Raw genomic sequence first — 27844 nt, 5'->3', positions numbered from 1 at the left:
TACCTTTCTTTTCATGGGACCTTTTTCATGTGGAAAATATAAACACAACAACAATGAAAAACCCACATAACCCCAAAAAAGTTCCCAAGAGAAAATAATTACACCATCACACAAAGTCTTCAGAATATTATATTTCATAAAAGACAATGATAAAAAAGTACAAACATTTCCATGAGCAGCAACAAAAAAAAAAAAAACAAAAAAAAAGAATACAAGAAATGACTAGCATTTAATTCAGTGCATTTTATGTAAAAGCCTTTTGGATCTTAATAAGTAAGTGAATCTTAAGTACACTTTCTCTTTCTGATAAAACACCACTATGGCCATTTTAGTTCTCTCAACTGGCAAACTTGCAAATACAAGGCAATAAATCTTGAGTGCTAATGTGAAAAAAAGATACATAGAGAAATATAAGGAAGACAATCAAACACCAAATAAAACAACACAAACTCTGCTTTCTCTCATATGTAGCCTGCAAAAAGAGGGAGAATATTGTATTGACTTTTCCATTTTGTTTCAAAGTGGATATTAATCTCTTGGCTGGAAAAGAAGTATAAGCTAGTTTCTAATACGTAATTTTGTATTTACATAATATTGTAAGTAAGGTTTTCTAACTGAACACCTTTTCACAAAATACTAACAAAAATTTAATATTTTAAAAAATATTCATTTAACCTTAATTTTTGGCAAAATTTAAATGACTATCTCCACTATGACTTTGATATAATGTTACAGCAAATGTGAACACTTTTCCTTTTTCTACAAATAGACCCATTAGCCCAGCCAGTGTGGCTCAGTGGTTCAGCTGAGCATTGACCTATGAACCAGGAGGTCACAGTTCAATTACCGGTCAGAGCACATGCCAGGTTGCAGGCTGGATCCCCAGTAGGGGGCGTGCAGGAGGCAGCTGATCAATGATCCTCTCACATCATTGATGTTTCTCTCCCTCTTCCTTCCTCTCTCTGAAATCAATAAAAATATACCTTAAGAAAATAGGCCCATTAATCACTGTTACTTTCTCTAGTTGAAGGCACTATATAACTTTCCCAGTTGTGCCAGGGGACTTATAATAACTCTTATGTCCACATATGTATGCTTCTTGATGTTGAGATTAAGAAATACAATGATAGGGGAGGCTAGGGGACTGTCTAGGGCGGGGGGATAAAATGGATACATATGTAATACCCTTTGTAATACTTTAAGCTATAAAAAATAAAAAAATAAAAAATAAAAATAAAGGAAAAAAAAAAAGAAAAAAAGAAATACAATGATTAAGTTATCAGAGGGCGTCTTCATTTTAGAAAGGCTTACACTTGCCTGACTTGATTTGTTTACAAATGAAGTGCTTTTTCCGGAGACATACCTAGCATCCCACCTGACAGAGTAGGTAAGAACACATGTTCACTAATACATCCACCAAACAAAAAGATTTACAATATATTTGTTAGTCTTGTGGAATAGATTTATTTTCCGATAATAAATATTAATTGGGCAAAACTCTGTCACTTTTACTGAAACATATAAATGATTACAGGCAACAATCAATTTTAAGTCTGCAGTGAAAAAGCACAGTAAAAACAAACAAAAGACAAAAAGCAAACTAGTAAGATGTTTTTCACAGAATGACATGCCATATTCAAAACTGAAAAAAGCAAAATATTCATGGCCCACAGCTAAAACAAAAATTACTATTAGACTTAATCCAAAAAAATAAGGCAGATACTAGTAGAACTGAGTTCTCTTGAAATTATAAAATGTATATCAAAATAAAACGATTCCAAAATTTGGGCAGCTCCACATTAAAAAAATATATGATTTCCTAATAAGACTCTGAAACAGTCCTAATTACCCCAACTAAAATATTTTTAATTATTTTATGGATTAATTATGTTCTTATGCCCCAATTATCTTGTTAGTGATCAACAAATGGTAACTTCCTAATTTACTTTCTTCCATTTCATTGAATTAAACAACTACATTGACTATGAGAGACAGCAAATGAACAGATAGACAAATTAAGAACACATTTACTTTCAGCAGTTTGATTATTCACTATTTTCAGTACAAGCAAAAAAAAAAAATTAGAGACAAATATTTTGGAAATATTTCTAAGAAAAAAATGTGGGAAAACTCTGTTTTGTATCATAACAGAGAGCTATCTGTTTTCTAAAAGTACAAGAAATTCACTTATTTTGTGATTTGGTTAGTGATCATTTGTTTTACCAATATTGCCATAGAAAACGCGAACTTTCAAAAGTTAAAGTTACAACCTGAGATAAATACCATATTTCTATTTTAGGTGAACAATCTATGAGTCAACTGTTATCCACACGTCTCTCAAATACAGATTTCTATTGTTCGTCATCGTTGTTAAAGATTCACTGTATAGATAAACAATTTTTTTGTTTTAAATTTGTGAAAATACCTTAAGATATTTAACGAATCTTTGGTTAACAATAATTGATAATTTTCAAAGTAAAAATACTGTTTGGTTTTGCCATAAAAACTTCATCCAAACTTAAGATAAAGTAATATACTTAATGTCAGGTAATAAGACCTGTTTTCTGAGATGTGCCTTATAACATCAACATATTTAGATAGCTGATTATGTGTTAGAATATAATTCTATTAAATTATGCTTTCAGTGAGGACATTTTAATAATGAACACCAGAGATGTAATTTCTTAAAAGTAAAAAAAAAAAATATACAGTTTGAATGAAATTGGGCAAGATTAAAAAGAATCCCTTCCAAACTTGAATTCTATGAGTCTGAGAATTAAACTTAAAATTTATTTTCTACCTACTAAGCATTTATCTTCATAAAAATATAACATTTCATTTCTTATCTAACAGTATAATTCATTTGTATATTATAGGTACTATTGGGTTTTCCATATAACACATTCTTTTAAAAAATTGTTTTGATTTTTTTAAAACTAAAAAAATTTTTGGCTCCTCTGACCTGGAAATAATAGAAGTGCTATTCACTATGAACCAAAACAAACAAACAAAAAAGTGTACAAACACACACAACATTGGGAACACTTTTTGAGGCACAAAATCCCTGACACTTAACACCAGAGGTACATGGAAAGCATTTAACATGAGGAGGTCCTTGATCTCATGTCATACCATAACTTTTAAGATTTTTTCTTGGCATTAGTCATGCAATATGCATAAACATTACGGTTGTGATTTAGCAAAATCTGATGAGACTGCAAGCAAGGAAAAAACAGCCAATCCTGGCAGGAAGAAAAGCGGCTTAAGCCGTTTCTTCTACCCTCAGGGCCGTAGGAAAGCTGACTTCTCCCTACACACAGAGGCTGAAGGTCTAAAGCTCAAAACTAGTATAACAGCTTACTGTAGTCACTGGCTGTCAATTATTGACAGTGCCTTCATGTCACACAGGGTTAGCCTTTGTTCAGTCTCATAAATGTACACTGTTTGTTCCATGCAAATAAAAAATGTTTATAAAAGCCCGATAAAGGCATAAGCCATTACATGCAAAACTGCAACGCACCTTATTGTTCAACAATTTCAACACAACAGTGTACATCCCCTATGTACAAAATAGGTCTCCGCAGAAATAAAGCATTCTCTTGAGTTAAATTATAGATTTCCATATAAAAATGTCTTTTTTTGCAGGGCGCTCTTAACCCCGTCTTGGCGATGGCACCTGGTCTCTGGAGCACTCGCTGGGGGGGTGGGGGGGTGGGGGTCTCGGGATGGGAGGAAGGAGGCTGCTGTAGGCAACCCCACACGGTGGTCACTGAGACCGCTGGCTCCGCTGCATAACGGCCCGGGCCACGTCCAGCCACTGGCCTCCTTCAAGAGCGCACCCTGGGTTTATGATCAGCGTCGCAGTCTAGGCTGCCATGACGGTGACTTCTTCAATAGTCTTCGATTGGAGCCAACTCTGGCGTGAGGTTCACGGAGATGTTTGTATACAGCCTGTCCACCAGGACGGCGGGCACGTAGATTAAGTTGTTCAGCCCGTCGATGTACTGGCGCTCCTTCGAATACCTCAGCAGCTTGTATCTAGGGTGTTGGGGAGGAAAAAGGAAAAGTAACAGAAACATGTCCAAAATAATGAAAACCGACGGGGAACATGCTCAAGGTCATCCTTACGAATGAAAGCACTTAATGCTCTAGACCCGTGGTTGGCAAACTGTGGCTCGAGAGCCACAGGCAGCTCTTTGGCCCCTTGAGTGTGGCTCTTCCTAAGCCTTAGGAGGACCCTAATGAAGTGAATAGCAATGTACCTACCTATCTAGTTGAAGTTTAAAAAATTCGGCTCTCAAAAGAAATTTCAATCGTCGTACTGTTGATATTTGGCTCTGTGGACTAATGAGTTTGCCGACCACTGCTCTATACAGTTGCTGGTTCTCAAACGTAATGAAACACCTCTCTGCACCATCGTTCTCAGTGAGCATTAGTACGAGGCTTAAAATGCCACCTGAAAAAATGACTGCACCCTTATGACCTAGACACCCGTAAGGGGAAAAATGCGTTGTGTTTTTGCCTAAGAAAATCCCTTTTTAGTATAACTAGTTAACTGGGCCCTTTAATAGAACATAAATATATGTGTGTGTGCGGATATATGTCTCTCTCTCCAAAACAAGCACAAAAATGCTTTACTTCTATATAAAAAATGACATCGACAGAAAACGCCCTTGGGGAGTTTTTTTGGGTGCAGTGTGTATTTTAAAGTTTTCACACATTGAATAATTCTGGAACGTGGTCTCTGAAGATGATATTAAACTTACCGTCCTAAAAACTGGACTTCACCCCGATGATGGTGAGGAATGGATTTGTATTTTCCCAAGTCTCCCTCGGGCCTCGTTACATTATACCCAGCATAGTGAACCCTGCAATACCACACATGCAAATGAAACAGAGAGAGAGCACCTGGCACAAACACTGATGATCTGAGTTCCATTTAAAATGCAAAAGAATGCTCAAATGGGGTGTTGTCCGTAATTTCAGAAGGTCCTCTTGCACAGGGGTGGGGGGGGGGGACGGACGGACACAAAGCAGGATTGAGGAATCTCAAAACTTCTCCATCCCAAAGCATCTTTTCTTGGGAATGCAAAGTACAAGCTACCTACACGAAGAAAAGTGAGAGGAACTCTGCCACTAAACTGTTCGTACAGCCACGTACCTGTTCCAAAGGTCATCGTCTTCTCCTCCCCACCCCCAGAAGGCGTTAGGAAAGCCGTTGATCTTCCTAAACTGCGCCACGGTCAGTCCACTTACACCACCAAAGAACTCTTTATACGGAAGACTGAAAACAAAGCAGAGCAGAGCATCCTAAAATAAAACCAGGACAGGGCGCCGCATGAAATCAAGCCTTCGGTCTTCGGTGTGCCTTGTGAAACAGACCGCTGCTTCCCAAATGAACAATGCTGCTGCTTAAACCATATTCCGGGAAACAGAAAGTAGCCCCAGGTACAACACACTTCTACATTCTAGTGAATCACACACACCTGAATGTGCTTGTTATGGAAAACGCGTGTGGGAATTGACATTTGATATTTAGAATTGTTACTTTATAATACTCAAAACCCAGTGTTCAAAAATTATTTTTACAGCAAAGTGAACTTAATTAAACCCACCAATAGCTGTCGATGGGAGGTTAGATGTTGCTAAGCTAGTAAAATTTTCTACATTAATAAAGTGTAACTCTAAATGCATTATTTATTATATAGACCAGGACACATGTATATTCGTAAAGACAAGTCTAGTATTTAATTTTAAGATGACAAGCTGCCTATACCTATAATATATCTGTTTGGATTACAGCCCCAAAATACTCATTAATATTTACAAACACATTTATTTTTAATGCACTGATATTTAGAGAAATTACTTTGTATTAAGATATAACTGACACAACATGGCATTACTTTTAGGTGTTTAACAGATGTAAGTATATATTGTGAAATAATTATCAAAATAAGTCTAATTAACATCACCGTAGATAGATAGAAAATTCTTTCTTTTCCTGTGATGAGGATCTACTCTCTTAGGAACTTTCAGATACTCAATAGAGTATTGTTAACTTTAGTCCCCATGCTGTCTGCTACATCCCCAAACTGATTCATCTCAGAACTGGAGCTTGGACCTTTGACCCCTTTCACCCACTTCACCGCCCACCCCACCCCCCACCTACCCCCCAACCTCCCGCAACCTCTAGCAACCACCATTCTGTTCCCTGTATCTAAGAATTCGGTTTCTTTAGATTCCACATATAAGTGAAGTTAGACAGTACTTGTCTTTCTCTGACAAATGGCTATATTCTTAAACTTGGATTTTCCTTTCCTTACCTTTCCCTAACTCACAGTGCAAGGACTCTGTCTAACTAAGTTATTCATTTACATGGAGACTGGGTTTCTGAGACTGAGGTAGCACCCCTAGACGTGTGGGCCTGAATCATCATTCTGGCCCCAAATGTGCGACTGGGCGCACACGCCGGAGCCATAAAAGGGCCGCCGAAAGCACACCATGCCTGGACTCTGAAAACCAGGCTGAAGGCGATCCGGCCGGAACCACAGCACAGAGGCCACAGAGAAGGGAGAAAGACTTCACTCTTTTGTTGAAGAAACTCTTGCCCCGTTCCCTGTGGGGAGCAGTGCTGTCTGCCGGCCGGGACGACGGAGCGGGCAGCAGAGAAAGCAAGCGTGGCTCCAGTGTGGGCCAAAGGCACCCCAGACAGCGACAGCAACATGTGCCCCAAAGACAACCAGGGCGTCCCAGGTGACCTCAGGGGGCTCACACGGGGGAGTTAGGATTCTCGTAAGAACACCGGGCGGGGTTCAAGAGGCTCAATAAGCATGTAGGGCACATGTGTCTCCCGCACCAGTTGGATCATCCTCGCCCAGGCGAGTGGTCTGGGAGAATCCTGAGATCCGTGGGTAGGTTAGGTGTGTGTGTGTGTGTGTGTGTGTGTGTGTGTGTGTGTGTGTGTAGGTGTGTAGGTGTGTTCATTGACATGTCTGAATTGGCAAGCACTTTAATTCCATTTGTTGTTCTGCTTAAGTGGAAACAGCCAACTGGACTATACCCAGAATGGGTAAAGACTAGATGAAATGAAGGCACAACAGACTGAAGAATGGAAAACGGAAGTTCAACAAGCGAAAGTCCAGTTGGGTTTATCTTACACCGTCCACAGGGGGAGACACCAACTGAGGCCTCAGCTCTCTGGCCGGAGCCCTCCGAGTGTGGGCATCCTGCTGGGCACAGGGGCTGCCTCCGGCTGCGTCCAGGGCTGAAGGCCGCGCTACCTGCCAGTCCCCGACCGGCCTCCGCCTCCCTGAGCTGGCATTCCCGCTTCTATCCAATCTTCCAAGATGCCTACCACCCCAGGGTTAGTCTCGGTAGATATGAATATTTTATTCATGAGAAATTAGTATTTTCAAGTAAAAAGAGATCATTCAGAATTCTTAGTGTCTATGACCTGTATGAAATTCTTCAGTGAAAACCAATCACACTGGATCCAATCTGACTCTAGCAGGCTGACCCAAATGGTTCCAGAAGTGCTGAGCACCAGATCCGGAACCTGAATGACCCTCCCCGGTAACGCCTGACTTGGAGTTGAGACGCTGTGGTGTTAGGGAAAGGCTGTCTTATCATTATAACCAGCGAAACGAGCAAAAGCCATTCTTTTCCTGTTTCAGTGCCGATTCTCCTGGTCGGGTCACTGCCTCTCCCCAGTGATGGCGAACCTATGACACGCGTGTCAGAGGTGACACGCAAACTCATTTTTTTGGTTGATTTTTCTTTGTTAAATGGCACTTAAATATATAAAATAAATATCAAAAATATAAGTCTTTGTTTTACTATGGTTGCGAATATCAAAAAATTTCTCTATGTGACACAGCACCAGAGTTAAGTTAGGGTTTTTCAAAATGCTGACACGCCGAGCTCAGAGGTTCGCCATCACTGCTCTACTCTGTAGTCGGGCAGCAGGCAAGCCTGTCGTACAGGAATCGCCTCCCCTGTTCCGGTGGTTTTCTCTCCTCTCCACTCCCACGAGCCAACGAAAATCGTGGGGTGTCTTCCCCAGAGTAGACTGGCATGCTTTAATGTCAATGTCAGTTTCCGTCACGCATCCCACTAAATAGGAGAATGTGTTCACCAATGATACATCTGCTAAGGGCTTAATATCCAAAATTTCTAAAGAATTCATATAACTCAACACCAAAAACACACACACAATCCAATTAAAAAATGGGCAAAGGACCTGAATAGACACTTCTCCAAAGAGGACATACAGAAAGGCCAAGAGACATATGAAAAGATGCTAATCATCAAAAAATGTAAATTAAAACCACTATGAGCCATCACCTCACACCTGTCAGAATGGCTACCATCAATCAACAAACGCTGATGAGGATGTGGAGAAGAGGGGACCCTCGTGCACTGCTGGTGGGAATGCAGACTGGTGCAGCCACTGTGGAGAACAGTATGGAGTTTCCTCAAAAAATTAAAAATGGAACTCCCATTTGACCCACTTCTGGGTTTGCATTCGAAGAAACCCAAAACACTAATTCAAAAGAATATAGTCACGCCTATGTTCATTGCAGCATTATTGACAAATGCCAAGATATGGAAACAACCCAAGTGTCCAAAACATACAAGTGAATAAGAAAGTTGTGGTCCATATACACAACAAAATATCCCTCAGCCATAGAAAAGCACAAAGTCTCACAATTTGCGACAGCATGGATGGGCCTAGAAGGCATGATGCTAAGAGAAATCAGTCAGTCAGAGCAAGACAAACACGGCGTGACTTCCCTTACCTGTGGAATCTAAGCAACAATCTAAACAAACAGATAAAACAGAAGCAAAGTCACAGATCCAGAGAACAGGCTGATGGTGGCCAGAGGGGAGGGGGAGCCGCAGGACTGGGTGAGAAAGGTGAAGGGACTGAGAAGTACAAACTGGTAGTTACAAATAGTTGTGGGATGTACAGTGCAGCACAGGGAATATGGCTCATAATATTGCAGTAATTATGTATGGTGCCAGGCAGGTACTGGAAATACCAGGGGGACCACTTAGTAAAGTATCTGATTGTCTAACTACGACGCTGTACACCTGACACTAATAGAATACAGAATAATGTTGACAGTAAACTTAATTGAAAAAAATACAAAAGTTACTGTCACAGCTCCAATGACTGTCTGCATTTCAAGGTAGTTCCGGTTTTTTATTCTTAAAAGCTGAGGATCCACAGCTTAGAAAGAAGAGAGGACCCTCCCTGTGCTGAGACGTCCCTGGAGAAGGGGTCACAGACGGAGGCAGCAGGGGCTCACCCACATGGCAGGCCCAGCGTGGCGACCACACGGCGGCCCCATGGACGCGCCCTGTTCCTCCAGTGAACGGGGAAGCCAACGTGCAGAGCACAGGAAACGGCCCACCCCTGTAGCTCAGTGTGAAAACCAGAGGATACACCCACACTTGCTCGGCCGTGGAAGCCGGGCTCCGGCCCCCTCCCCACCGACGTCCGCAGGAGGGAGAAGCTGATGGACACGCGACTCTAACCCGGGCTCCCTGTGCGGACAGACGGGCTGGGCTCGGCACAGTCCCAGGGGCGGACATGCATGGCGACAGCGTGCCGGAGACGGGATTCTGCAGGAATGCCACCGGCATCCGGGAGACGGCCCGGTACTTACATGTACATGTATTTGTCCAGCTTCGCTGCAAAATGCCGAGGCATCTCTCCGCAGCCGTAGTAGTTGCGGTCGTTTTCGGGCAGGTGGTCCACGTCGTGGAAGATCACGCAGTCCCACGCGCGGTCCCGCGTGGCCTCCCGGAAGCCCACGTTGAAGAGCATGGCGCGGTTGAAGGGCTGCGAGCCGGTCTGCACGGGGAGAGACACGGAAAGGCCACGCGGTGCCTCACGGCCAGATAATGAACACATGGGAATCAGCAGCTACAACAGTACACACTCCAGGGTTTCCAAACACCCATTGAAACTTACGGGCGTTATTTCATGCTCTGCTAAATTACAAGACCATGTCATTATCTAGCCCACTGGGTGAGCAGCACATTCACAGGATGACAGCATTCCTGCTTCCGCTGCACGTCAAATACCAGGATGCAGATCACTTAGGAGTTTCTGTTGCTCACATCTGTTCTTTTGTTAGATGTCTTCTATTCCCCCCAGAATCTCCACTTTTTTATGTTTTTACGCTCCCTTTTGTTCGATCGATTTTGTCTCCACAGGTTAACCAGGTAACTGGGCGGGGGGGGGGGGGGGGTAGGGGGAGGAGGGAGGAGTGCTGCACGGAGGCGCTGAAAAGCCAAGGGCAATGGCCGCCTCTGTGTGTGAGGCTGGTGGCAAACCACTCACCTCCAACACACACACCACACATACACCACGCGTGTGCGTGAGCAAACCCCTACACTGAACCAAAGCCGCACCCGCTCTCGGCTGCTGTGTGCTACACGCCCAGGCTCAGCCAGGGGCGAGGCCCTCGCACAGGACAAATCCGGCAGCACTGTTCCCTGGTCTCCACTGTTCACACCACACACCCCACTCCCCAGCAGATGTCGCTTCGAAAGCCATGTCGCCCACACCCAACCACTGCTCACTCCTCCCACCGCAGCCATGTCAGCATCCTTCCTACCTGGACAACCGCATGGCTTCCTAATTGTTCTCCTTTAGCCTGGTCCCCTCCGTCTATACTCTGCACAGTCAGCGCATTAACGCGACAGTTAGATCATGCATTCCTCTCCTCGAAACCCTAAGTCTCCCCATCGCGTGTGGAATAGTCCAGGTCCTCCCTGGGCGGGTTAAGTGCTTCATTCCCTGCTCCTCAGCCCCTCTCTGGTTTCCTCCCTGACATTCCCTCCCACTCATCCCTCCAGCAAGACCGACCCTGTCACCCAGGCACTCTGCCCATCTCCTGCCAATGCCCATCCCCCAACATCAGCACAGCTCCCTGCTTTACACCACTCAGGGCTGCTCCAACCTCACCTACGCCGAGAGGCCTTCCCTGAATGCTCTGCTGAGGCGGGTGCCAGCGGTCCATCTGACTCCTGACTTCCAGAAACGTGTCCAAACCTCCCCACTATTCCATCGCTTTGTCCTTGCGGTTCAATACCTTTTACCAAGTGTTTTCTTTCATTCTCATGTTGGAGGTTGGAAAGGAGAAGGGCGAATGTGTGTGCAATCTTCCACATTTAACGAGGAGCTCTGGGCTTCCATTTTAGCGCTCTGGGCACCGGCCCAGCAGGAAAATTACTCCTGTTTCACATGTGCTAACGATGCTGCATGCCGTCAAGTACACCAGCCTGAATTAACATCGATCGAGGCTGAGGTTCCGACTGAAGAGCTTTGTGAACTATGGATCTCGGTTGCTTTGCAAGGATGCCTTTGTCGTGCATGTGAAATGACTTAGTGATGCTGGGCTCTGGGGAGCATACGCCTTCCGAAATGCAGAAGCAGACACTCACCTCCCAACACACTGTGGAGACTGAACTGTGAAAAGGAAGCTGGCAGCCGGGAAAGCTGACCTGGAAGCGCACAACTATGGCTATCGTGGAAGTAGCTACATTTTTTCCTTGTGATCCAGTTTTAGAAAATCAATTTTCATAGTAGAGATTGTTACTTAAAACTGTACCTATGCACAATGCACTATACGATCATCAGCTGCACAGGGAACAAGCTTTCAGGGGGATGTGCATACAGAGAGGCAAACATTCTATTAAAAACCAAGGACTTCCAGAGAAATAAATAGAGGCAAGAGGCTAAGAGCAAGAAATTAAAAAAGAAAAAAAGAGTGAATGATTTCCTAGAATAAACCACACAGGAGCTGGCAGAACACACTCTATGACAATCTGAGGAATAAAGTGTGAGTACTGTCTACCTCCAAAAACCAGCATCTAATAACGTAAAACAGGTCACTTCCTGTCTACTGATATATAAGGAAATACATTTTTAGTCAGGCTTAGTGTGAGTAAAAGAGAAATGGAAAAATTGGGATAAAATAAGTTCATCAATGTCAAAACCAGAAGTATCCAAATGATATGTATTTGACACACAAACAGAATGTACAGTTTTCGCAATGCTGTGCAGAAATCAGAGGTGAAATTCAGCAGGAGCCCCAATGTTCGGGAGCCGGGGTGGGGGAACGACCAGAAAGAAATCAAAGGTGACATTTTAAGTGTAAAACTAGGTAATTACAGAAGCAGGAAGAAAGTACAAGTATGGAAAAGATCTCAAAAGGCTTCAAATAAGACAAAAGGAATCCTAGATAATAAAAGGCCAGAGGTATCACCACCAAAACGACCAAAGACCAGACCACCACGGCCCCTTGTGGGCTGGCCCCGCCCCCAAGCAAGGGGTTAGGGGCAATCAGGCAGGCAGGCAGAGTGGTTAGGGGTGATCAGGTAAGCAGACCAGCGGTTAGGGGCGATCAGGTAGGCAGACGGCCCCTCTCAGGCCAGGCCTAGGGACCCTACCGGAGGGCTCCCGGATTGTGAGAGGGTGCAAGCCGGGCTGAGGGACACCCCTGCCCCGAGTGCACGAATTTTCATGCACCAGACCTCTAGTTGTGTATATAAAATACTGAGGCAAGATAAACATTTAGAGAGAAAAATTAGCTGGTAATACAAAGAAGAGAGAAACAAATATTTAGTTTGATAGGTATGATATAAGATGAATAAAAATGCTAGGAGTACATCAACTGATAACTGGATTAACAAAATGTAGTATATGTGCCACTACCAATTCACTCCAAAATTCAATGAAATCCAAATATAAAACCAAGCATTCTAGTTACCTGGTTAACCTGAAGCTAAATATTTTTAATCCAACCACATCTAAGGGGTATTACATTCTAGTAGACATGGTTACCATTTTGAAAAACATCCTCACCTGTTCGATGACATAAAAGGCAAATTCCAGCCGCTGTTTCTGGAGCATCGGAATCAGATGCAAGAAGAAAATTGGCAGGTGTTCGTGGCGATTACGGAAAGGGATGAGCACTGCCACCTTTAGAGCAAAAACAGTCACACGTGAACAACAGAGCAGCAGTGCCGGAGGCAAAACTAAGCCCTGACCCTCACAAACTTACGCGGTGTTAAAGCCACACCCTTAGGAGTCTTCTCACCAGGGACCTAGCAGTGAGCAAAAGCAGGCATGGCCCTTGCCTTCGCCACCTTGACCTCGGGAACCTGGGGCGGTGTGCGTGGACTCTGAGGGCCGATCTAAGGCGTGTGGTCGTTACCCTATGAGCGCCAGGAGAAGGCGTGGGAAGACTGGAAAAGCCTGGTAAGGTCAGATATGGTGATGGCAGAGACTTGGTGATAGAAAGAGTTGGTTACAGAAAGCCAAAAGTGGACTGGGAGATGGTTTGGAAATCTTCACAACAGTTGAGACAAGAGGTGAGGACAGCTTGACCTGAGAGGCGGTTGGAGAAGAAGAGAGGTGCATGTTGTTTTGAAACATTTAAAAAGGTCGACAGACAGGATTTGTTTATGGATGAGGTGTGAGAAGTGAGGGAGAGGGATATGTCAAGAGTAACTTCTAGCCCGGCCCGTGTGGCTCAGTGGCTGTCAACCTATGAACCAGGAGGTCATGGTTTGATTCCCAGTCAGAGCACATGCCCGGGTTGTGGGCTTGATCCCCCAGTAGAGGGCGTGCAGGAGGCAACCAATCGATGATTCTCTCTCATCACTGGTGTTTCTATCTGTCTCACCCTCTCCCATTCTCTCTCTGAAATCAATAAAAAATATATTTTACAAAAAAGTAACTTCTAGGTTTTAAAGCAGATCATAAATAATAACCTCATGTGTTTAAATTGAATTTAAGAGAGATACCACTTAAGTATCTATTATCCTACACGTGGCTTATCGGGCCTAGAGGTATTTTTAAGCAATATAAGAGATGTGTCCTGGGATATACATGAAGTTTTATCATTACATTAACATTTTTCATTTAATCAAAATGCACAATTAAATTTTGCTACATTTTATTTTTTTTCAGTGGTAAGATAATATTCAGGTTAAAATAAAATTACGTTTAAAATGCTTAACAAAAAGATCATGTAAGCACAGAAAACAGAAAAATTTGTCCTTAAGTCCCCCCCACCCCAAAAAAAGAAAAAAATATAATGTACATAGAAATTAAAATGGTTTCTCAGCAGGTCAAATTTTTGTCTAACAGTAAAAAACCCATTTATTGGAACTATCAAAATCAAGACTAGAAAACACCATCTATATAAAATGTGTTACTATAACATAAGAATATGTGAATAATTATCAATCATCACAACTCAAATACTCTATTTTCTGGATCCAAATTTTGTCATACAAGCCAAGTCACCCTATAACTCAGTTTGCCCTTGAAACAGCTAAAATGTTTTCTAAATATTACTTTCTTAGCAATTTCTGAGCTAAACTGGCTTGAGCATAATTGTAAATTTTCTAATAAAATCTGAAATTAAGATAACCTTTCTATACATTATAAATTCTAAAATCATTACATTTTTCAAAGAACATAACAGTCAAACTATATCTAATCAAAATTTGTGTCACTCTACATTCTGGATTTTTAAGCACAATCTAAATTGGCTATGATAAAAAATTATTTAAGAACATTAAATCTGGGATTTACTAGAATTTCACACCCAAATTTCACTAACAAATAAATAAATGTAAATAACTGGGAGTGCTAGGTTTAGGACCTAATCCTAACTGTAAAATCAGGGCATAGCATTAGATACAGCCAATAAAAATAAAAAAATAGTAACATTCATTTGTGTATATTATATTACCAGTATCATAAATGAGAGAAATTTTAAAATTCTTAAAATGGTTTTACTTAGAGCGAACAGGAGATGATTTCTTCAAATTAAAGATATCTAACCCAGAAACTCCACCACTAATTTTCCCTTCACGCTGACGGGAGAGCAGAGAACGGCTGTGACCAGGCTGATGTTCTCATGTTTACTTTGTCTTACCCAGTGTTTGCTAAGCGGTAGGAACTAAAAAGGGCCTGGGACCCTGCCAGCCCCAGCTTGGATCCCACTCCCTTTTGGTTTGCCCTTAAGGTACCTCCTGGCTTATGAATTTGAGCCACAAAACTGCCAGAGCAACCCCCATCCACATCCCTTCCTCCCCGCTCCCCCCGCCACACACACACACACACACACACACACACACACACACACACACACACACACGCTAGGGCTACTGCTATGCTGGGCTCTCCCTGCTGACTGGGCTCTGCCCAGTGGGCTGCAGTGTCCATTACTAGTGTATCCTAGCAACCTCCAAACCAGTACAACTCCCAGGGCAGGGCAGGGACCCTGGGTGACTCTTAGGAGAAGAAACTGCTATGAAAAGATCAAACAGAGAAAGGAATGAGACAGTGAGTGCAGGTCCCTACCACAGCCTTCTCTGACGCGCACCAGGGTGGAGACTTGTACTGAAATGAGGAAGCTGGTCCCGGTGCTGAACGAGCCACAGGCTGGCGTCGACGGGCTATCAGAGCCGTTCAGGCGAGTTACAGATACAAGGGAAGAGGCTATGAACTACTAGTAGCTCCAGAGTCCATATCATTTCAATACAATTAGGCTGAGTGCTGAGTTAAACATATAAGAATAAACAACGGTAAAGTCACAGCTCCGTAATGCAGCCATTTCTTCAAGGAGGCATTTAAAAGATCAAGAGCTGTTTTTGTCTTTGATCTTGTAAGGAAACTGAGAATGTCCTACATGTCCCGGCAAATTCAAAGAGGCAAAACCGTTGTTTTAATAGCAAAGAAATGTCCACATTTGGATGAGACAGTTAGGAGAAATTCTGAATGGTGTGCCTAAAGCAACGTGTTTGTTCAAATCAAGCTGAACAGAATCTTAACGTTTCCCTCGGCCCGTCCCTTCTCGCGGCTGTGGACTGATGTTCCCGATGGTTGACCATTTATGGCCTAGGACAAGATCTCCGTGTCCTGTGATCAGTTATCTCCAGCGCTCACAGCCTTGGTTTCTGGACGTTACTCCTTGGCTGTGCCCTGATCTGCTGCTGAGCCCGTCCTGCAGATGCATCTCCAGCGGCAACAGAGAACATCTGGTCGTTACCCCCTGCAAACACCTTCATCATCTCGTGACGCTCCACACCCCTCTCGTTCAAGCACAATTACCCCGTCAGTCCCTCCCACTGAAACCACGGACCTTACTGCCTCTGTGCCTCTGTTTTTCCTCCCTGCCTGTTTTCTCCTGTCGCACCAGCAAGAGACCCATGCCTAGGCTTCCCTACCTGTTTGCGTCCTCCTTTTGAACTCCCAGCAACCCAGCTGGGGTGGCCCTAGAGCAGTGGTCCGCAAACTCATTAATCACCACAGCCAAATATCAACAGGACAACGATTAAAATTTCTTTTGAGAGCCAAATTTTTTAAACTTAAACTATATAGGTAGGTCCATTGTTATTAACTTAATTAGGGTCCTCCTAAGGCTTAGGAAGAGCCACACTCAAGAGGCCAAAGAGCCGCATGTGGCTCGCGAGCCGCAGTTTGCCAACCATGGCCCTAGAGGACACGGCTCCACACCTGCCCCTGTGAGGTGCTAGCCTCCTGCCCCTCACCCCCCCTCCCATTCATTCAGGTCCATCGGGCCTCCTCCTCCGTGTCCCAGTGCCTCCAGGAGCTCCTCACACAGGAGGCACTTGATAGGAACCGCAGCTCGAGTCCATTCCCACACCAGAACCGGCCTGTCTGGGGACTGAGGGGTGCAGTCTCCGTTAGCACCAAACCCCGGGTGGCTCTGAGGCAGGTGGCGAGGACCCATCGAGGAGCTGGGACGGGCAAGGGGCCCAGGCCTCTGTGGAGATAACAGCTCCGGCAGCTGCCTGGCCCTCCAGCCTGCAGGGTTTAGACCAGGCCGCCCGGCCGCCCCCTGACCCTGCGTGGAAAGGCAGTGTCCCAGGCGCACCCTCCATCTCCGACCTCCCGGAGAAGCAGCACCCGCCTGCGCTGGGTCTGCCACGCGAGCCCGCCCCCTTCAGCTGTGCCGGGAACGGCTGAAATCCCTGGTTTTAGAGCTCAGTTCCCAGGAACTAGCCGTTCATTAGTGGATCTTTTACGTGTTTTTAAAAAAGCCCCTCAAATGTTAAGAATCAAGTTAGTAGCAATGTTTAACATAAATCTAGTTATTCCTTCTCTCCCCGTCCCCTCAGCTCTGTTGCAAGGCTCGAATGGGACACTGTTGAACGGAAGTGGCAGGGAGGAGGGCCGCTTAGTTAACTAACTATGGCAAGGACAGGCCACCTCTGAGTGAGCCCCGAACTTCCCCTCACGCCTTTACCTGAGCACCTCGGAACCAGAGACTGTATTCTCAGCAGGATCTGCGCAAAGCTGAACTAAAAGCAGCATTGCCACGCAGCTCCTAAATAAATGAGCTGATTTTTAGATCCCTCAGTTAGCTTGCTCCTAGGAACTCCACTTTCCGTACGGCTGTCCACAGGTTCGCGTGGACAACACTGACAGCCTACTGAAATCTCTAAGTCAAAACTCCCTATGTGCGTCTACAGGGTGTCCCAAAATTCACGCAAGATTTGAATTTTGCGTAAGCATTAACAACAACAACAAAAAAATAAAAGCCTAATTTTACTTGGTTTATTGAATCAGATTCTAATATCTGTTGCCCTTTGATTTCAATCCCTTCAATTTGATAAGCATTACCAAGTACCAATGATGGCCCAGGAGCAGGGACAATGAAGACCAATGAAGACCACAGCTTTGCGTATGTGCCAGCAAAGCCGTGGAGGCCATTTACCCGATGTGCTATTCCATACATAACCCTATGCTGTATACTTTATGAATCAATAAAAAATTTACAATTTTTAATTATAAAGCTGTGTTTTCTATCAAAATTACTTCTTGCGTGAATTTTGGGACACCCTATACCTGTCTGCTGGAAAGTGAGAAGAAAACAAGCCATAACATTTAAAGTCCAGTGTCTGGTAGGGAGCTCTGGAGAACAGACAGGAATACTTCGTTTCTCTAATCCCAAATCACCCTCTGCGATGGCACACAGCGCACTCCCGAGGGCCGCCCCGAGCCCACACGAGTGTATGTGTGAGGACCCCTCCCTGCTAACCCACAGCCTGCGACTGAGGGGCTCGTCTTCATCGCATCCAACATACACGGTCATCATCCAAATCAGATAAACAATGTATCTGCCCAGCACGTGTTTAAAAAGTGGGAGTTATAGAAATTGGGCCACATTATATATACAAATGGAAGGAAAGTCAATTAGGAAGTATGGAAAGATTCATTTATTAACCAAATCTGATCTGGAAAATAGCAGAGGACAGTTAGTAAAATAGAATGTTTCCCCAACATTTGTACTGGAATTCCTTTAGGCAGCCTCCCAACTGAACGTGGCTTTTATTTGTCACATAAACTCAGTGCAATGAAGCTGTTTTTGGTGTTTGCCGTATATGGGTGGGGAAAAGTAGGTTACAGCTGTAATACTAACAACACAAGAATTCGTAATACTACAAGAGCAAACCCTGTTTCGCAGACTCACAACTGTAAACCTACTTTTGCCCACCCCGGGTATGACAACATGCTCCAAGTTTGGGAGCGCAGATATAGAAGAGACACATTGCCCAAACACGAAGAGCTCAAGGCCAATTAAGGAAAGGACTTTTATCATAAGCTGAACAGCACAGACTTCTCCTCCCCAGCAGTGATATTGTTCTTGTACACCAGAAAAACCCACCAACATTCCAGCAGAATACTAAGATTTCAAAAGAGAAGTTGGAAATGACTCCCAGATTAAGGTGACCTCACAGTCCTTTAGGACATAAGCTTTGATTTAATCATATGTAGTTTTCAGTTGACTTGCGTCAGTACCACTTCCTCTTCAACCATAAAAACATCGCCTGGCTGTGCATTTAACCAATGTCATAGTCGTGAGAGCAAGTCGAGGCTAAGTCGGGGTTGTCTATTACCGTGCTTTTAGCAGCAGAGGCAGGCTCTTCCCTTTACAGTTTTTCAAATAAAACATTAAGTAGAATTCCGACATAACAAAGAGATAAAAAGTTGGTACTCTGGCTCAGGCGGCGTGGCTCAGTGATTGAACGACGACCTATGAACCAGGAGGTCACAGTTCAATACCCAGTCAGGGCACATGCCTGGGTTGTAGGCTCGATCCCCAGTGTGGGGCATGCAGGAGGCGGCTGATCAATGATTCTCTCTCATCGTTGATGTTTCTCTCTCTCTCTCTCTCTCTCTCTCTCTCTCTCTCTCTCTCTCTCTCTCTCCTTCTCCCTTCCTCCCTGAAATCAATAAAAACATATCTGAAAAGGAAGTCTGTGATCTGCCTTCTGAAACAGGCGAAGAGCCCAGCACTCTCCTTTCTGTCTCACAGGGACCTCTGAGCGGCCTCTTTAGAATTCTGGGCTCAGAGGAACCGAGCCTGAAAACCCCAATGTTGGACCCAAGCGGAAACCAGGACGTTACTACCCTCCCCATGTGCTGGCACCGGCTCCCGGACCTGGAGGGGCCATGCCTCAGGTGTCAGCAAGCACTAGGGACAGGTGGTGCAGGAGGCAGAGCAATCACGGCCTCTCCTCCAGACAGAACAGCACTGCTACGGGATCTCTAAGACTGGTGATAACACATGAGCATACACTTTACATGTGGAGACTGGTGATAACACGTGAGCATACACTTTACATGTGAAGATACAGTTACAGTCTTCCTGAGGAACAATATTAAATGGCATTTGAACTATGAATATTTATGCATCCTATATAATAAAACCCTAATATGCAAATCGACCGAACGGCAGAACAACCAGTTGCTATGACGCGCACTGACCACCAGAGGGCAGATGCTCAACGCAGGCGCTGCCCCCAGCACACAGGCCCCAGGCCAGCCAAGGCGAGTACCAGCAGGGGCCCCCCCCCCAATCGCCCCGCCAGTCATCCCACAGATGGGTCTGATCGCCGGCCAGGCCTAAGGACCCTACCTGTGCACGAATTTCACCAGGCCTCTAGTTAAATATAAAAGTGTTGATTTCTTTAATCCATCCAGACCTAAAGCTAATTCACTGTGTATTCTCAATCAAGCACACGTCTCCTCGGAGGCACAGCAATGTCGCACTGCTCACGAGCAAACGTGCCTCACCTTCCACCTGGGCTTGCAGTCCTTCGGTCTCCAGTGTCCTCCGGGCTCAATGTCCACATCCTTGGAGAAGAGTTGATGAATTTCATCAAAACTGACTTCACTTACGTTGACATTGAGAAATCCCCCTGGAAGGCCAAGAACAGGAAGAATGGTTTTAATACTTTTTTTGCCTCAAAGATGAAGTAAGACAAGCCAGCACTCTGCAGGGTGAGCGGCATAACTCAGCTGCCAGAGCAGTACGGTTCGTTCCTGCTATCACCACATAATTGTCAGTATCACCCCCTTTCCATTTTAGTTTGCATGACAAATTATATGGTCACTCTATCATTACCTTTAGTAAGTCAACCTAAAAAAAACAACATATGTAACCTTTTGGTTTTGAGTAATGAATATTTTCATAGCCTTTGGGAAATGTTTGCATGTCATTTCAACTTTGCACATCATTGCAGTTTAACAGCTATTGAAGTTATTTAAACATTATGTTTAATTTCAACACAGTCGACAGAGGGGACACAACAGCACAGCACCAAAGAGGTAATGAATTCAGCAGTCAGCCTGACCAGAAGCTGTCGATGGGAGACATTATTTCACTTCTCCGTGCCTCGGTTTCCCCGTGGGTAAGTGGCGATGGTACTGCCTGCCTCCCAAAGGGGTTGTACCCATCAGATCAATGGTTCTCAACCTGTGGGTCGTGACCCCTTTGGTGGTCGAACGACCCTTTCACAGGGGTCGCCTAAGACCATCCTGCATATCAGATATTTACATGACGATTCATAACAGTAGCAACATTACAGTTATGAAGTAGCAACGAGAATAATTTTATGGTTGGGTCACAACATGAGGAACTGTATTTAAAGGGCCAGAAGGTTGAAAACCACTGCATTAAATGAAATAGAGTGTGAAGGACTGAGCAGAGTGTCAGCACAAAGGTATTCACTCACAAATGTCAGCTACTATTACTGTCATTTTTAAGAGAGAAAGTCTGCAAACACAATTCTGCAAATTGTTTTAAAGATTTTTAATTTTTATTTTTAGAAAGAAAGGAAGGGAGAGGAAGAGAGAGAAAAACATCAGTGTGAGAGCAAAACCCTGATCAGCTGTCTCCTACAGGGGATCGAGCCCACCACCGGGCATGTGCCCTGACCAGGAGTCAAACAGGCAACCTTTCCTCGCTTCTGCTCCTCTATTCCAGAGGCTTCCTCAGCCACCTCTCCCCCCAGCCCCCTCTCCATGAGGGGCTTCCCTGAAGCACGGAGGCAGGCGTGCTGGGAAGAAGTATTCTAAAGTGCAATGTCTGGTCGAACTGCGGGCCGAAGAGTCCCGGGTTCGATTCCAGTCAAGGGCATGGACCTCGGTTGCAGGCTCCTCTCCAGCCCAGGCCCTGGTTGGGGCATGTGCAGGAGGCAGCCCATCGATGAGTTTCTCTCACATGGATGCTTCTGTCTGTCTTTCCCTCTCTCTTCCACTCTCTATGAAAAATCAATGGAAAAATATCCTCGGGTAAGAATTAAAAACAAAAACATAAAAATAAAATGAAGATGCCTGGGTTTCACCAAGTAACTTAGGAAAAAATTCGCAATCTTCTATCTGCCTGTTCTGCTGACAATGTTTGTGGTCTTTTAGAACCAAATACAAAATCTGGCCCTGCAATCAACTGAAATGCACACAAATAAATCTGATGCATTGAATAGTATGCTGGATTGCTAAAATGACAGTAATCAGGCTAAATGATATGCAGCTCATAGAAGTCACTGAGGCTGGTGTTCTGTATGCACTGTTAAACCAATTTGGGGGCCTTTCTTCCAGCTTTAATGCTTCAACAGCTGTAATCACCATGACTGTTGGGAGTTTCTCCAGGACCGTTTGCAGTGTAACTTGCCTCTTGCACACCCGTGTGCTGGCGAGAGAAGAGGCAGCCCTGTATCTTGCTCCCCAATGACCAGGGCCTCCCGTGTCCACCACTCACTCCTGGCTGCCACCCCCTCACATTCCTCAGAGTCCCTCAGCAGCTTTCGTCTGTGCTTCTGCTCTTCGCTCCGAAACCCTAGCAACGTGCTGGCTGACGACCCAAGATGACCCAGTGGCATGAGGTTGGCATGCCAGAGGTAAGAGCAACGTTTTTTTCTGGATTGTGGGAACGGGAACAGTGAAGGTGCAATCACAGAGAGAGAACAGAAAGAATCAACACTCATTCTTGGGGGGCGGGGGGGGGGGGTTAAGTGAAGATCCTGTTCACAGGAAGGGAAGGGAGAAAGCACAGTCTAGACCAGTGATGGCGAACCTTTTGAGCTCGGCGTGTCCGCATTTTGAAAAACCCTAACTTAACTCTGGTGCCGTGTCACATATAGAAATTTTTTGATATTTGCAACCATAGTAAAACAACAACTTATATTTTTGATATTTATTTTATATATTTAAATGCCATTTAACAAAGAAAAATCAACCAAAAAAATGAGTTTGCGTGTCACCTCTGACACGCGTGTCATCGGTTCGCCATCACTGGTAGAGACGGTGGCCAGGAAGAGGCCCTGAGCAGAACTAGTGGTGACGCGGTTTCCAAACTGTCCCCAGTAGAAAGAATCCCTCAAGGTGAGCCTGTGTCAGGAGAGGGAGGACTCGGGGGCCCCTCCACTGCACCCAGGAAGGCTACTTCCACCTCCTGCACACGTGGGGCTTCCCCCGTTCGGGTTCCGCCCGACAGTGGTCCAGTGTTCACAAGCAGGAGAGGACGCAGCCCCCTTGGCTGCAACCTGCGGAGAGGTCAAGGGCAACTGAAGAGCAAGGATCCCAGCTCCACAGAGAACTCCCTGCCCTCAGTCCATCGAAGCTACATCTGAGGTTTCCCAGTGAGAACACGTGCACTCTTTTTGCAGTTAGAGATGAAAAGATGGAAAATAAATGTATTGGCTGAAATCCATTTACCCAACAGACTGTCAAACTACAGCAGGAAGGCTGGGGGGGGGGGGAGGGCAGTAAGAGATCAACCGAAGGACTTGTATGCATGCATATAAGCATAACCAATGGACACAAGACACTGGGGGTAGGAAAGGCCGGGGGAAGGTCAAGGGAGGGAAAAAAAAGGAGACATATGTACTACTCTTTGTAATACTTTAAGCAATAAAACAAAATTTAAAAAAAAAATCCATTTACCCAGCAGGGAACTCCATCAGCACATACATGTAAATAATGTCATTTATCAAAGCCTCACTCACCATGTGGGAGCTGGGGCTGGGGATAGGAAGGGGAGAGCAGGGGAACTGGGAGCCCGAAGAAAAGGGGGGCTGCCAGTCCGCGAGAGGGTGAAGTGGAGAATGAAGGTCGCGGGCAGCTCCCTGTCAGTCTTGGCAACAAGGCCTGGGGGCCAGCCTGCTTCTGTCATGGGCAAGAATAACTAACCGCGCTGCACGCCGGGCGAGGCAGGCCCGGGCTGTGACTTCCTAACGCCGAAGTTTCCACAGGCGTGTAAATGAGGTACTTAAGCCGGCTGTACAGACATGGGCGCTTGTAGGTGAGACTGTGCTCTCAAGACGGTAAGCCCAATGCTGAATTTGCAAGACACGCCACAACGCCTCCCACTTGGGGATGCGGGACCTGGATGGGTCGGGGTCTGTTAGGCATGCGCAGGCCCAAACCACAGGGCAGTGCTTTCTATTAAAATGTGATTCTTTTTTTTAATATACAGTGGGGCCTTGACTTACGAGTTTAATTCGTTCCGTGACGGAGCTCGTAACTCAAATTACTCGTATGTCAAATCTTAAAGTGAACGAGTGAGACACGTGATGCTGGGCTGATGTGGCGTTCACTGTGACGTTCCCTGCGCCAACTAGCGGTGGGGTATCTGAAGCTGGCTCGTAACCCGAATTTTAGCTCGTAACTCAAAGCAAGAAATCAGCCGAGAGACGGCTCGTATCTCGAAAAACTCGTTAGTTGGGACACTCGTAAGTCAAGGCCCCACTGTATGTATGTATGTATGTATGTATATATTTTTTATTTCAGAGAGGAAGGGAGAGGGAGAGAGAGAGACATCAATGATGAGAATCATTGATCGGATGCCTCCTGCACGCCCCCTGCGGGGGGTGGAGCCCACAACCTGGGCCTGGGCCCTGACCAGGCCACCTGTGAGCCAGGAAGGGCCTTCACCAGATGCTGAATCTGCTGGATTAAGACACCTGCACACCTGCACACACTCACACTTCCTCCCCCTCCTGACCTGCCACGCCTGATCCACAACTTTCCAAGTTTGAATTCCCCACCCAAGAAATACCACCGAAGCACACGGATGAACCCCATCATCTGGTGGCAGTATCTCACATGTTGCTTTGAAGAGAGTAAGCCATCATCCGAAACTGATGTCACCTTGTATGTGCATGTTGACGTCACGGGGGTGGGGGGGGGGATCCCTTGGCTAGCCGTCTTTTAATTCATGACCAGTTGCCTCCACTTCTCATTTCCCCACAACTTGTTAAATATTCACTCCTCCCTCCTAAGAGGCACGGTCCTCCTTGGTCGCCCCTCATGTGTGCGTGGCCTCCTACTTTACCAGGAACATGAGAGCGGCAGGCATGAGCCCCCACTTTTCTCCACCGCACCTCCAAATAACGGTGCCCCTGCCTCTGAGCAGGTGGTGTCCCTACTGCTTCCCGAAGCTCATTCTTCACCCCGAGCACCTCTGTTTCCTGGCACGTCCCCCAGATGTGGCCCTGAGGACATTCCCTTGTGCCCCCTTATTCCCAGGCCTCGTCTCTCCGAAGTTTCTGCCCACAACACCTAACCCTCAAGTCCATCTCTTTCTGCGTTGTTCTTTCCTTAACCATCCCCCTTCCACGATCCCTTAACCCCATTCTCCTTGCCTTTTCCAGCAAACTTTTTGTTTAACCAATTAGTTTTTACGTATTTCTGAATCACTTCTCAGGACAGTGTATTCTGCTTCTTACCCACCACTCTATGACATTGTGCTTGCTGCGGTGCCCATTCATGTTCTACCTGCCAAGTTCAATGGCTCTCCGGTTGCTCATTCTACCTGCTTCCTGAGATACAGGACAAGACGCAACACTCTCTCCTGGAGTGCTCTCCCCACTGGCTTCCGGGACACTGTTCTCCGGTTCCTCCATCTCCCGGGCTGATGTCCCCCAGGGACCAGCTCTTAGCCTCCTTCTAGTCTCACTTCCTCTTGTCTCCAGCTCAGGCCCCTCTGATGACATTCAGACCTCAAGTTACCCCTCCTGAGCTTTAAACAAAACAGCCCAGCACTGAACTCATTCACTTCCCCATTCTCCGAACGCGGTGCTGATCCTGCACTGTTTGCTTCAGTTCACGGTCACCAAGCCAGGAACCTGGAAATTAACCCTGGTCCCTCGGTCGGTCACCACCGACCATCTGGTCAACAGCCGCCTCCTCTTTCCAACGCCACCACCCGGGCACATGCCCCTGTCATTCCTCCTGGGCCCTACAGAAGTCTCCTCACTGGTCTTCCTGATCCAGTATTTCCCCGTTTTCATCCATTTTCAACTTCTCATGAGAAGTACCATCTTTCTGAAGTACCATCCGAATCCATCCTTCATCTACTTGAAGCTAATGAATGTTGCAGTCACTAGAGCAGCGGGGTTTTTGTTGGCTTGTTTCTGCTTTCTCCTTGTTTGCCCCTGGACCTTGGAAAGCTCTGCACCCGCACCCTAGAGAGATGAAGACCAGGCCATGTCGCAACCCGAGGCTTACACACGCGGGGCTCCACTCCCTCTGAAGCTCACCGCATGGGCGCCTAGGGAGTCATGGAGCCCAGAAAGCCCTCGGACTGCTCAGTCCCTTACAAGGCCCTTCCGTTCCCTGTCCAGCCTTCTCCCCCACACGCCCCACTACACCCCGCTCCGTCACAGGGCCACCCTCATTCCTGGGCGCAGGGCCTCCGGTGCTGTGACGCTGTCCCCGTCCCCTCTTCCCGGGGCCCCTCTCTCTGGAATCTCCCTTTTCCTTCGGGAATGAAGTGCTGTCTGGCTTCCTTCCTTACACATAACCCTTTCGTGGCCGTCAGCTCACTGCCTTTCTCTGAGCCCGTTATCTGCCCAGCTGGCCACACAGGTCAGGTTTAGCTTTTCTCCTCCTGCCCCTACGACCAACAGAGCCCAGCCCGCTGCGTGTGCAGCCTCGGCTCAACAACTGCTTGTCTACTCGAAAGTGACTCCCACGTCCCTTGTCAACGATAACTATATGCTTGACGGTTTGTTACATTAATCATGATTTGAGCTTTCCTGAAGTTTGCTTGCTAACCTTTTCCCTCTTGGCTGATTTTCATTTGAATTGTTTAAACCAGCGGTTCTCAACCTGTGGGTCGCGACCCCTTTGGCGGTCGAACGACCCTTTCACAGGGGTCGCCTAAGACCATCCTGCATATCAGATATTTGCATGACGATTCATAGCAGCAGCAACATTACAGTTATTGAAGTAGCAACGAAAATAATTTCATGGTTGGGGGTCACCACAACATGAGGAACTGTATTAAAGGACCAGAAGGTTGAGAACCACTGATCTAAATTCATCTCAAAACGTCCTTGTAGCTTTTGTTGTGTTGAAAAGGCTAGTCTGGCTGGTGTGGCTCAGTGGTTAAGCATCAACCTATGAACCAGGAGGTCACAGTTTGATTCCTGGTCAGGGCACATGCCCAGGGCTCTATCGCCAGGGTGGGGCGTGCAGGAGGCAGCCAATCAATGAATCTCTCCCATCATTGATGTTTCTATCTCCTCCTCTCCCTTCCTCTCTGAAATCAATAAAAGTATATTTAAAAAAAAGAAAGAAAACTAGCAACTATAGAAACTGTCTGGGTTAACCCCTAAAAGGAGCTATTCCACAAACAGTAAGGACAGAATATAAAAGCCACTGCAAATGTGTTCTATTGGAATAAGAATGAAAAGTCAGGAAAATCACAGGTCAGCCTATCTCTATTTTAAAGCAAAGTGCACAACTGACACTTTCCATCTCGACCTCACCCAGAAGAAGCAAAGCATCCATCCATGCTACGCAGTCACTGCCTGTTAGCTCTCAGAAAAGTGAAGTTTCTATTTCACTTTGTTAGCACAGACAGTTTCCCATAAATTGTATTTTAAATGAACGTGTATTTGCCATCTGGAGAATCTGCAAGTACTAACGTAACAAGGAGTATTCACTCACAGTGTGTAAATAATCACATTAAAATAGACTGTATGATGTAACTGGCTGAATATAAAATATTGCTGAAATCCATGAAATCAGTTTTATCTGAATTCCTATTGGGAATTTCAGATGTTATCTTTACGATAATGCAATGGAAAGTCTCATCGCTTCACTAGAGAAAAAGCAAAAAGAAGTCACAGCTAGATAATCAAGCTCACCAGTTTTAAGCCTTAACTTCACTTTTGGTGATTGTTAAGAAAATGAAGTACCATTCACACTTGAGTGGTTTTTGCCTAAGTAGATCTTAATCTTACGCAGAGCTTCCTATAACTATTATTTGGGGAGGTATTGTATTCAATTATTTTGTGTGATATTATAATAAGATTTTACACTCAGGAATGTTATTATGCTGGGTCTACCATCGCGGGGAAATAACCTTGTTAATTAAATGAATTTAAGGACGCACAGACAACTACACAACTCTCCGACTCCACACATATCTCCCAGGTCTCTCATTCCCTTCATCACTACACAGCCTGACTACGCCATTTAGAGAAGCGA

At 45.4% G+C, this 27844-nt stretch overlaps 1 protein-coding gene across 3 annotated transcripts in view; it reads right to left on the bottom strand.

Moving 5' to 3' along the window:
• Nucleotides 1–111: 111 nt before the first annotated feature.
• B4GALT6 (beta-1,4-galactosyltransferase 6) overlaps nucleotides 112–27844 on the bottom strand; it is a 54988-nt gene continuing 27255 nt past the window's right edge. For all 3 annotated transcript variants that reach the window (XM_059707404.1, XM_059707405.1, XM_059707406.1), the window contains 6 exons: nucleotides 20141–20265; nucleotides 12884–13000; nucleotides 9675–9862; nucleotides 5162–5284; nucleotides 4767–4868; nucleotides 112–4038 (listed from right to left, as the gene is read on the bottom strand). In XM_059707404.1, coding sequence (XP_059563387.1) covers nucleotides 3891–4038; nucleotides 4767–4868; nucleotides 5162–5284; nucleotides 9675–9862; nucleotides 12884–13000; nucleotides 20141–20265 — 803 coding nt within the window. In that variant the 3' untranslated portion in view covers nucleotides 112–3890. The remainder of the gene's footprint in view (nucleotides 4039–4766; nucleotides 4869–5161; nucleotides 5285–9674; nucleotides 9863–12883; nucleotides 13001–20140; nucleotides 20266–27844) is intronic.

The sequence above is a fragment of the Myotis daubentonii genome, chromosome 8, assembly GCF_963259705.1.
Source record: "Myotis daubentonii chromosome 8, mMyoDau2.1, whole genome shotgun sequence".
Taxonomy (NCBI): domain Eukaryota; kingdom Metazoa; phylum Chordata; class Mammalia; order Chiroptera; family Vespertilionidae; genus Myotis; species Myotis daubentonii.
This window is presented reverse-complemented; position numbering and strand designations above follow the sequence as displayed.